Genomic DNA, 12,549 nt, shown 5'->3' on the forward strand with positions numbered 1-12,549 from the left:
CGTGAGGCAGACCCTCTAACCAGTCGTCCACCGTGCCGCCTGCATAAAAAACTGCATGATATTGGAAAGAAAAAAAATTTTTTGAACCTGCCGAAATATACTGCGATATGAAAACAAAACGACAACAATGTTGAAAGTTTAGAATACAGTAGCTTCAGTAGAAAAGAAAGGTTTTGAGCGCTGAGGTTAAATGTGCTATAGCATTGAGCAGGTTAATACAGTAGTCCTGGCAGTCTTCAAGTCAAAATAATTTCTTTTCATGCCCTATTTTATTGTAGTACGTACTGTACAATACAGCCATTAGCACATTCCTAACACCACTCATTTGCTTTTCATCACTATTATTTTATACAGACATTTTAACATGCATTCTATATTCCATTGCATTATGGTTAACGCGACACACATTGTTGTGTAAAGCTTAAGTTTGTCCTTTTAAAATAGCCTCAGACATTATTATTAGTACCACGTTTCATTGCTCATCGTCAAAGCTAACAGGAAGGCTTTATGTTGAATTGTAGGAAAAAAGAAAATACAATAAATGTGACAGCGAGATGGCTAGCGACCTCACCTGGGGACACTTGTCAGGTAGGTGAGGACATTGTGAAACTCTCTGTCAGTGATCTCGCCGAAGGACGGGAATTCTGGGAACACAATGATGGGGCTGCCGTTGTCTCCTCTTCCTCCTGAGCAAGAGCAAAGACACATAAATCAAGATACAGTTATGATACATCTCAACAGTATGTTGGTTATTTGTTGCTTTGTGATGTGTGCTTTTGCTTTGTTTGTTTCTGTAGCCTGCAGGTCCATCTGAGCTACTTCTAACTATGTACTCAACATTTCTATAAAACCCACACTTATTATTATCATCGTTATCAGTTATATGATGCAAATAAATAATTACAGGAATTATATTTATTAATAGAATAATTCATATAAAAAAAACAATCCTGGTGTGTTTTTACATACATATTAATTAATAAAATATGAATTATATTTTTGACAAAAATGTTTGGGGGTGGGTTTTGACATAAATGTATTCATTTTACAGAAACATGAGGTCAAATTTAAATATCACACACCTCAATGTAGCCAGTTCATTTATTTACAAAGGTTTGCAGCCCAGTCATGTCCAGTAATAAATCTCTGAGAATGTACTAATGTGTATTATAATTGTTTTTGTTTCATGGTTATTAGCTCCCTTTCCGACTACTTGACCTCCATTATTCCATATTAATAATCAATATGAAAACGTCAGAAGCTGTGTGATGACAATGACAATCACACCTTTTTTTCGCAGGCTGTCTCCCTGCATTTAACAGCTGCTTTGTCAGTGCCTGTGCCCGGAATATCAATATCGGCAGCCCATTCTTTCTTCTTGTCGCTACGGTAACAGCATTTGCACCGTCATGGTTCTAGTCATGTCTGCAAAATGGTTCCCGACACTACCACTGCTACTGCAAGGTTAAATGGAAAAAAAGACTTGCAGGTATAGAAATACTTTGACCTAAAAGAAAATATTATGTACTATATATGAGTACATGAATGAATAGTCTTTGTAACTAGTCAGAATTTAGAAAAAGGTACTGCAATGTCCTTATAAAAGAAATGAGGAAGGAGACTAAGCTGTGACATTTGAATGGCAAATAACTGCCAAGCAAAAAATAGGTCAAAGGAAAATGCAAAATAAAGCTGACGCATGTGTTAGACTGGAAAACAATAGCCATCTGCAATTAGAACCTTTTTGCAGATGATGTGGTTCTGTTGGCTTCATCAAGCCGTGATCTCCAACTCTAACTGGAGCAGTTCGCAGCCGAGTGTGAAGCGGCTGGGATGAGAATCAGCACCTCCAAATCTGAGACCGTGGTCCTCAGTCGGAAAAGGGTGGCGTGCCCTCTCCGGGTCGGGGATGAGATCCTGCCCCGAGTGGACGATTTCAAGTATCTTGGGGTCTTGTTCACGAGTGAGGGAAGAATGGAACGGGAGATCGACAGGCGGATCGGTGCAGCGTCTGCAGTGATGCGGACCTTGTATCGGTCCGTTGTGGTGAAGAAGGAGCTAAGCCGAAAGGCGAAGCTCTCGATTTACCGGTCGATCTACGTTTCTACCCTTACCTATGGTCACGAGCTGTGGGTCGTGACCGAAAGAACAAGATCCCGGATACAAGCGGCCGAAATGAGTTTCCTTCGCAGGGTGTCCGGGCTCTCCCTCAGAGATAAGGTGAGAAGCTCGGTCATCCGGGAGGATCTCAGAGTAGAGCCGCTGCTTCTCCACTTCGAGAGGATCCAGATGAGGTGGCTGGGGCATCTGATTCGGATGCCTCCCGAACACCTCTCCGGTGAGGTGTTCTGGGCACGTCCCACCGGGAGGAGACCCCGGGGACGACCCAGGCCACGCTGGAGAGACTATGTCTTTCGGCTGACCTGGGAACTGGATGAAGTGGCTGGGGAGAGGGAAGTATGGGCGTCCCTGCTAAAGCTACTGCCCCCGCGACCTGACCTTGGATAAGCGGTAGAAAATGGATGGATGGATGGATGGTCACGATTACAGACCGTCAATGTCGACAGAGTACTACGTTACAAAACAAAAGCAATTGAGACATTGAGGTAAAAATCATATTCATAAAAGGAGAAAAGCCAAGTTCAAGTACCAGAGACACCCACACAATGAATGAGTCATAAATGAGTCACCTGAAAGAAAAGCAAACTGCCTCCTGAGTTCAGGAGTGATGTCAGCAGCACGGAGAGGGCTGCTGTCCAATTGCATGATCTCATCTGGCGGGAAGACACAAAAACATGCAATGAAAAAAAAAGAAAACTAATCTACTTTCTTTACGTAACCATCTGTCTATGGCTTTAAGAAATATCCTACTACTTTACTGTACATTTCACTGACTGAGACCATGTAAAACCTTTTATTTGGTGTTTGTTGGATGAAAACTGGCGTGGCTCAGCTTGAAACTGAGAGAACAGAAGAAGCAAACAGATCGATAGCCTAACGATCTGTGGTCAAACTAGATGAGCTGATTGGAGAGGAGCTTTGTGAGTTTTGCATGAAGAACGGCACAACACCATTCAGGTCCTGAAGTTCTGTCAAAAGGACGGTTCCACTTGTGAATGGGGTTTGGTTACGATGGCTATGAAGATCACCCTTCCGTTGACCCAAAGTAAATTGAACACGCAGCCTGATAATTCTTGATTGGGATGTCGCACAAACAAATACTGTAAATATAATCTCGATTCCAACATGATCAGAATGACATTTTGACAATGAAATATAAAGCGTGCCATGCGACTGACCGGCTAGCAGCTCATTTAAGACATTTTTCATGCAAATACATTGTATTCATGCAAACTACCTAAGTCGACCTTATCTGCTCTCAACAAACTTTAATTATTATTTTACTTGCCAGCTTGTTTAAGACACAATTTGCCTTTTTTAAACCACTGGAAAGGTGGATTTAATGATTAAGTACTATTTTAAGAAGAATTGAGGCCTTAAGTCAAATCAAATGTATGATTTTCAAAAACATTTTAAGGATCCGCCGGCACCCTGCATAAAGCAATATAATTACAATATGTACACGAGTTAAGTTTTTGGCCACGGTTATGCTAATGATCTTTACCACAGCATCTAACTTGACATAAAAACAGTAAATTGTAATACAAATACAATAAGAGGCAAATAATACAAAACTGATTCCCACCAAACTTTTAGAGGTGTGGTGTGGCATAGGTCAAGAACGTGTTAGCTGAGGCAATCTGGAATCAGCATATTGTCAGCTACGTACCATTAATATGCACACATTCGTGACCAAGACCACAACAGCATTGTAAACACCAACAAAAAGTAATTTTTTGTTCAGCAAGGACATAGTCTGAAGCTATACGCTAATAGAGCTCCTATATCTTCTAACATTATGTCTTGACACAAACGTCTGATCATTTTAGAGTGCATTTTTCACAGACACTGAATTAACTAAACTGGAATGTTAGCGCTAAAGCTAACACAACATGAGAACTGTTGTAGCTGGTCCCTCCATATTATAGACGACTGAAGTCGGGGAGCCAGGTGTCACTATGACAACAACAGAAGTACTGTTCTATTTAGTACAATTGGACCGTGATTGCTCATGTGTTCTCTAATTATGTGTTGAACAAACACTGATCATTTTAATGTGTTGTAGTAATGTTATTAAGTACTATACCCAACTCTGAACTGTAATGCTAGCAGTGATGCTCAGGCCGACAAGTCTCTCGGCGGTCCCTTCAAATCCTAGACCAGTGATTCCCAACCAGGGAATGGCAGCCTGAGATCATCCGATCTTATCCAATTCCACTTAATTTGTCCAAAAAACATTATTTATTAATATATATATATATATATATATATATATATATATATATATATATATATGTTCATAGCTATGCCAGCAACATGTAGTGACAATCAAAGAAAAATTCAATACTCTTCCATGAGATGGCAGTACAATAAAGGCGTGTATCCAACGATTAACATTCATACAACAGAATACGTCACGGCTTCCTGCAAGTATATCAGCTTTGTGCTCAATCAAACAGGGCCATATTTCCCACCAAGTAAGTCAATTTGTGAGTAAATTGCGACAAGATCATTATTTCACTACATAGATGTTTTGTGACATTTGTGTTTTATGTTGTGATGGTAAAATGTTTTTTGTGTAAAATGGGTGCCTTGTCTCAGTACAAGTTGGGAAATACAGTTCTAGACTACCAAAGTAGGTGATCTGGGGGTCACTATGACAATGTCGGAAGCACTTTAGTCCTTTGTAGCTTCTTTAGTAAAAGTGGACCATCATTATCATTTTGAATCTGTACTATAACGTCAAATTATTACATATTGTTGCTTTGAGGTTGAACCGATCGTGTCTGCAAAATTTAACTTCCATGCATGAAATGAGAGTCTGTCTTGTTGTGGATTGCCTTCTATTTTAAGACTATCAGTTCTTGATTTGGAAAAGACATTTGAGGAGCAGTTTCCATTTCCTCGCTCTTTTTTACTGTAACCTCCGGCGAGGGTGTGCACGCAGCGAACAAAGCATCAATGGACGTGGAAATGAGAGCGGGACAGAGCGAGCGAAAGACAAATGGCCTCGGCTCTGATGTTTGTAACTTGGTATAAAGCAGGGATGCCTCATGGATGATAATGGCCACTTGTTGCCCGAGGTGATGGGACATCTGCGGGGTGCACTCACTCAGTCAGACAACCACACCTTGGCCCCCGGCAACTCCCACACATCAAATCCAAACACCCATCCATTATGTTTGTTTCAGAAATGCCCCTCTTAAAATATATCCCCTATGGTCATTTTTGTGTTGTTGTTGTTTTTTCTCTCTAAATGTTTGTAATGTTAAAATAATGTTTAATGCGTGGAAGGTCTATTGGCCAATAAGCAACATTATTGGTTTTTGTCTGCTAGATACTGTGAGTTTGCTTTCATTCCTGCTTGACTGTGCTCATATTTGTTTTGTATTTCAGTGTCTTGTAAGCCTGTTGGCGGCACGGTGGACGACTGGTTAGAGCGTCAGCCTCACAGTTCTGAGGACCCGGGTTCAATCCCCGGCCCCGCCTGTGTGGAGTTTGCATGTCCTCCCCGTGCCTGCGTGGGTTTTCTCCGGGCACTCCGGTTTCCTCCCACATCCCAAAAACAGGCATTCATTGGAGACTCTAAATTGCTCGTAGGTGTGAATGTGAGTGCGCATGGTTGTTTGTTTGTTTGTATCTGCCCTGCAATTGGCTGGCAACCAGTTGAGGGCGTACCCCGCCTCCTGCCCGATGACAGCTGGGATAGGCTCCAGCACGCCCGCGACCCGAGTGAGGAGCAGCGGCTCAGAAAATGGATGGATGGATGGGTGTAAGCCTGTTAGGTTTCATACACCTCATTTGGTGTATGAAACAATGAAATAAATAAACAATAAACTAAACTATAGGTATACACACACACATATATGCAGTATGTGTGTGTATGCAAACACAAACTTAATAACAACTCAAACAATACCGCCGCTGAGGTGAGATCACATATTCTGACAAAACCTAGTTTATGTCATTAACATAAAATATTCTTGTCAAACTCTCAAATCCACGCAAAGGAGCAACTTCGCCCTCTGGGGTCACAAATTCTGACTGGCCGAAGAGTTTTCCGTGACGCCGGTACTTCTGTGCAGTTCGGCACACTGTATAGCGAACAGTTGTCCAAAAAGGCCAAGTTTGCTGGCTTCAAGCTGTTTATTACTCTTACTGTACAATATATATGTGGAAAGAATGAAAGCGAAATGAGAGCCCTGCGGTAAACTGTCCTACTTTATTCAGCCTGCGGCCCCACACAACAGCAGCACAAGAGACATGGAGGGGAAACACCTGAAGCAGCTACGGAAGAAAAAAAGTCAAATCCACAACACGCTATAACTCCCAGTTGAAGTTTATTGTAAAATTGACTCCTAAAACAAGAATTTAACATTCTACAGTTTATTTCACACAATTTCATCGAACGAAAGTCATATAACATGTCATATACACAGATATACTTTACAGACCAGAAAGCCGATGGCACCTGTGTAAGGAGTTGCTGCTGACTGTGACACTTGATGGCTTAACATTAACACACGAAATGCAGTAGATGGGCTAACGCAAATTAGCATTGATGCTACAGTTATCATAAACTAGGTGGGCTAGACACGGTTTGTTAGTAATATCGTGGCCCGGCGCATTTTAAAAGTCGGACGTCTGCACTGCTGTGGGCGTGATCACAGCCAACTTGAATTCTGTCCAATCAAAGCGGCTCCTCTCATTCCCTTTAAATGTGGCTCGAGGTGCACCGACAGTCTTTGACATAGCGGAAGAAGAAACCGATTTGCTTGAGTCCAGGAGGTCGAAGCGTGCAAAGTACATTTATACGGAACTGCAAGCAGACCTCCACGGGCGGAAGATGGAAAGGAGATCACAAATATCTGCACTTGATCATTCGTGCCCCCCGTGTCAGGCAGTGGGATAATTAAAATTATATAATGATATTAATAATACTACTAATAAGTCCAATGAATTTATTTCTTCAACAATTCTGAGGGTTTGATGCCAACTGTTTACATATTTATGAATGGATTATTTCTGACATCCACCACACGTCCGTGGCACTCAGAATCTGTTCACTAAAGTCGCGTTCGTTAGACAAGCGGTCTAACAGCAACAGACATAGACCCAACAGGCAAGTTTAGATCACCTTTCTCCCACCAGATGTCAAAGGACACACCCTCATTGCGCCAGTATGCCAAGCTTGTCGTAGACCCGTTTGCCAAATTAGGCAAATGCCCAGCAAGCCTCACACTTGCACAAAAATCTATGATAATTGAGCCCAAGTGCCTCAAATTATCCTGATTAAATATATAGTGCCGCTTCTTAGAGATCTAACACTGCTTGCCATTCACACCTAACAGCATCATTCGAAATCCCTCTAGCCGTTATAATTGGAACGAGTCAACACAACATTACAAGTGAAACCACTCTGTTATCTTGGGAGTGTCAAGTTTCAAAGCACTTTCTTTTGCACCTTTTCTCATCACTAAGTGTCAGTGATGTCACAAAGACTTTGTAAGATGATTCATGCATCACACATGACATTTCGTCATTAATACCTGTGTGTCCCATAAGCACCTGTGTGTAAGGTTACAGAAAGGATCCAATACAAGAGATGTATCAATCAAAAGGAGTGTTATTATCTTTTAAGGACATAATTATTATTAATCTTTGTTAGATTATGCCGGTGTATAAAGTGTCCAGTGAGTGTAGCTGTATTAAGATGAGAACAACTCAGCTTTTATTTATCGGCCACTTTAAAAAAAGAGCTGAAACAAAGTGCTCTACATAAATAAATATGGAACATAAAATGTAATAGTAAAAACAATCAATAGGAATTAAATAAAAACAAGTTAGCCTCTCCCTGTAAAACAAGCAAGTATGATTTCACACTGTCATTGAAACACTTAAAGACGCATGCATACACACCAGCTGTTGTTTGAGGGGATAATGATCTTTAACGGGCTTAACGGCAGGGATTAGCATCCCGTTCACGTTTGTTGGGGAGACCAGTCAAACGTTAGTGGGTCACAGTCACACATCTGGACCGCCTGCCACTACTGACACACATTCAACAGACGCCAAAGGGCATGCAGAAACCTGGCTCTTGAGTAGACCGAATGTAATTAAACACAGTCAAATAAAAATGATTTACCTTTAGACAGATATCAATGCACACATTTGCTTGAAGCTGTATTAATGTAACCATATTTCTTTTAATTCAGAATTTTTCCAACAATTTTGCTAAAAATCTCTAAAGTTGCACTCTCCTTCAGAGTTCAAATTTTCATCATGCATGACGTCACATGTCAGCATACCTCACGAGAGAGCGCCGGACGTCGTGTTCACTTGAAATACATATTCCAAAAAAGCCACAACAGAAGATGTTATGTCAAGTAACTGGAGTCGCATTCAAAGCTAAAGTGTCCCAATTTTGCCAAGGTGTCCATCAATAATATTAAGAGAGGTTTGCTTATTTTTACACTTGTATGACAGTTACAGATGTTAAAATGTTACTTCAAACAGTGCCTGCACAGTTAATTAAGCTTTTATGATGGCAACGGTTTGGCCCTGGAACAAATTCATAAACATTAATTCCTGTGAAAAAAAAAGAAAAAAAGAAAAAACTGAAATGTGAACAAATCGCACAAACAAATACTGTAAATATAATCTCGATTCCAACACTTTGGCCTTGGCGGATGTCAGAACTTTTAAAAAAAAGTCCATTTCTGGTATTGGATGTCATTAGATTGTGCAGGTGTACCTAATGAAGTAGTCAGCGTGACGCACAGACAACGCAGGGAGGAGAAGACAACACACCTACCACACAACCAGTGGCAGTAGCGAGAAAATCTGTAGTATTTTTCGACCTCCTCCAAGGAGATGCGTACGTGATCCGAGCTCGCCTCTACAGGCTGCAAATACACATGCAGGAATCCACTCCGATATTCCTCTTTGCGACTCTTTGATTGACTTTCTGCCTCTTCGTGTACTGATCCTGAATTAAACTCCATTTGACTTTCTTCCTTGCTCTCCCGCCATCTCTCCTCGAGCTCAACCGAGTCCATTCTCTCCGGTCCCACGGTATTCCGCAGCTCTGAGTCCACTTCAGTGGAAAAACCAGAGTCCAACTCAGCATCCACAAAGGAGCCTGCATCTGACATCTCCTCTGCTTCCATCCTGCTGCTGCACTTGTTTCAGTTATCAAGACAGGTAGCCTCTCATTCAGATGCCCTCCTAAGCCCCGCCCCACTATAACGGTGTGTACTCCCCTGTGCTACCTCAGGTTACCTTCCCTATAGCAGACAAAAGCTACATTGTAATGCTTGAATTCAGCTTCCCACCCATATAACCTCTTCCTCCAAAGCTGGCCACATTTTTATTAGATCGTGTAGGTGCACCCTTTATGTCATGTCCTGTGAATTTATGTTTGAAATGTCTGTAGTTAAAGTTTGTTACACTAGAAAAAAAAGTACTGTTTGCTGCTTTCTGTTATCTTTGACTGCACAGGTAGGATGAAGTAACACGGTCAGGTGGTCAGTGTACACTGTTCCACTCAGCTGCATTATCTCAGGAGATGTGGACCTAAAAGTACAAAGCCTCCATTCTGACAGGCCCATTGAAAAAAACGCAGTCCGAATCCCCCTTTAACCATTCACAGACTCTGACCATTTAAAGCCCTCGGCCTTGTTTACACCACTCAAAAGACTCCATTATCACTAACTCAGAGAGAGAACTAATTCTTAAGGCACAGTCAAAGAAAAGCACTGTTACGTGACTGCAATGTGACAATTGAATTTCAGTGACTTGTACTGCACGATGCAGTGCACTCCAAAGTCATCTGGAAAATTTAAACAAGGCCTGTTTATTACATTATAAGTATGTATCGCCATGCGTGTGTGTTGATGGTTTTTTTTTGCCCAATGAACCCACTGCACAAATCAGGTTGTCAGTGCAATAAACATTGAGTAAGTAGTGGACATCCCTGATGTAAACAATTGGCTGAACCATTGTGATCCATTTGCAGTTAAAAAAACACTTTCATGTCAGTGAGCCAAGGGAAAAAAACTTGGTCATTGGAATTGCAAGCCAGTGAGGGTCACTTTCATCATTCATATGACCAGGACCTAGTTCTTTGGAAGATAGTTATCACGAAACCAGTTTTTCCCCAAGTAGAAAATATCAGTTTTTCTATCAAAAGTATGAAAAACATGCAATTTGTCATTCTGCCTCACACACTTCTGTTAAATTAGGGGATAATTGTATATTTCCATGAAAAGACAAACCTTAGATATTGAAGGATGACCTTAAAATAGCAGTATATGGTCATCTTGCATTGGCATCTATAGACAAACAGCTCATAGAAACACAGCACAAGTGAAATGTCAGCAATTCTTTGACTCACGTCGCTTAAGGGTAACCATTGGAATCGTATTTTCCCATTTCGAAGCATTCCTCTTGGCTTTCCTCACCATTCTTTCCTCCCTGCGTTTTTGCAAGGATGACGGGAGGTCTCACAGTGGAAAGACTGAGCCCAATATAACACCAAGCGCTTCCCCTCGCCTTCGAAGCAGCTGCTGCGCTTGCGGCAAAAAACCCAAATGACGGCAGTAAGTGTTGTGCAGCCGCTCAGATTTGTATGCTGGTAGCGTTTGTTGATGCAGCACGAGCTTGCACTCGCCCACACGCACGCACGCACGCACACACTGTGGTGCATACTGCATACAAAGACATTGTGGGTGAAGAGAGAGGAAGCCAAAATAAGAAATTCAAGAGTGAGAGTTCCACGGTGTGATGGCTACCAGTATTTACAGCATACTAACACGGCACTTTTGCAAAGAGCACAATCTAACAGAACGAGTGCAAAATGAAAAAATTATGCAAAACACTAAGTAGCATATTCTGTTCAAACTTGACAGATATCGATACTGACCCCAATGCAAGCGGACCTTGGACACTCTGCCGCTCTCCAAAGTTTTGAAGAAATGGATTTTGTAGATTTGGCCCAATTGTGACGAACAAACAGCAGTCAAAACTATACCTAGGCTTTTCGGTGGACAAACCCATTGAAAATCAAACGAACTAGCCAACAAATGGCGATCAAAGTATCACCTCTTGCCTTTCACTTTTGATTTTTCCCTGTAATCATACTAAAAAACTAACTTGAATAATAACTAAGCAAAGGCAATCAAAACATAGCCCCTTGACTCACACACTTTTATGTGCAAACCTACAAACGGCAATCAAAACATCATCTCTGATCTTTCACTTTTGTGCATAGCCCTACAAAAGAACAAAGTAATTAACCAAAAAAAGGTGATCAAACTAGGGCTGTCACTAATGAATATTTTGACTGAATTACTGAACTACTGAGTTCTAGCTAAAGCAGCATATGAGTACATCAACAAATATTTTTTCTCATTTCCTCGAGACTTATCCAAAGTAACCATTACCGCCACCATAATAGACATTTTGAGGACTTGCAAACTTGACCACGAGTACCACTCGGGATTGCCAGAGTACACAAAAACCATCCTCTCCTCTTACCATCCCAGTGTCTCCAGGAATTCTTACGGCTGGCCGGACTGAAAGGGAAAGAAGAGCCCAGCCCCGAGATGTCCAAGTTCTGGATCAGAAGACTGAGCCGGTTCATGATCCGGTACGACGCCTCGCTGCCCTCCCGCAAGAACTCGTGGAGAGACATTTGGCTTGCTGATGGTTTCAAACCCACTCACAAACTTCCAGGGCAGGCACGGGAAGGACCCCGTTCGGTTCACTTCTGGGATCGTACAGGATCAGACCGACCTGCATCCATCTTGCGGCAGCGAGACCAACGTGGTGCACGGCTCACAAGTCCGGCTTCTCCCGTTGATGCACACCGGGGACTTCATGCAAAGCTGGCAAGTCTAAAGAGCCGCGTCACTGCACAAACCTGTGCAAACGGTCACGCTATAGGCAAGAATAGACCTTGCTCCGCTCTGCATGAACACACGCTCACTCCGGCAGACTCGCATACCTCATTGCAAGTGTAACTATTGACAGTCGCTTTGGTTTCCCTGCTGGAAGAAGACGGCAGCCGGTGGAGCACAAATCCCCTTCTGTTGCCTGGGCTAATTATATTCTTCCACCCCTCTACTAATCTGCCTCTGCTTTCCCCACACGCTGTCTTTGCAGATACCTCCAACTTATTTCCAGTACTGTACAGCCAAGACCAAGAGACTAGCTTTATAATTTGAAAACACTGACATTTGCAATGCTTGTGCTGTTGTGTGAACCAATATTTGCCCAAGAAGGGGCGGGAAGGAACACGCAAAGTTGGACATGTGCGCTAAAGTCAAGCAACAGTTTACTTAGTTCTGTGATCTCATGCCAATTTAGTAGGGAATTGTACAAAAACACTATATTTTGGTGTGAGATCAGGCTCCCGTGACTCCTACT

General features: G+C 42.0%; 1 protein-coding gene across 9 annotated transcripts in view; it reads right to left on the minus strand.

Moving 5' to 3' along the window:
- LOC133411107 (guanine nucleotide exchange factor DBS-like) overlaps positions 1-12,202 on the minus strand; it is a 30,281-nt gene extending 18,079 nt beyond the window's left edge. For 7 of the 9 annotated variants that reach the window (XM_061693023.1, XM_061693022.1, XM_061693021.1 and 4 more), the window contains exons 1-3: positions 11,659-12,202; positions 2,691-2,774; positions 572-686 (exon numbers count right to left, since the gene is read on the minus strand). In XM_061693023.1, the coding sequence (XP_061549007.1) occupies positions 572-686; positions 2,691-2,774; positions 11,659-11,815 (356 nt within the window). In that variant the 5' untranslated portion in view covers positions 11,816-12,202. Of the gene's footprint in view, positions 1-571; positions 687-2,690; positions 2,775-10,516; positions 10,712-11,658 lie in introns of those variants that run through there. The other 2 variants (XM_061693028.1, XM_061693026.1) reach the window with 2 other exon arrangements.
- Between the last annotated feature and the right edge of the window lie 347 nt (positions 12,203-12,549).

This window comes from Phycodurus eques, chromosome 12 (genome assembly GCF_024500275.1).
Source record: "Phycodurus eques isolate BA_2022a chromosome 12, UOR_Pequ_1.1, whole genome shotgun sequence".
Classification (NCBI taxonomy): Eukaryota; Metazoa; Chordata; class Actinopteri; order Syngnathiformes; family Syngnathidae; genus Phycodurus; species Phycodurus eques.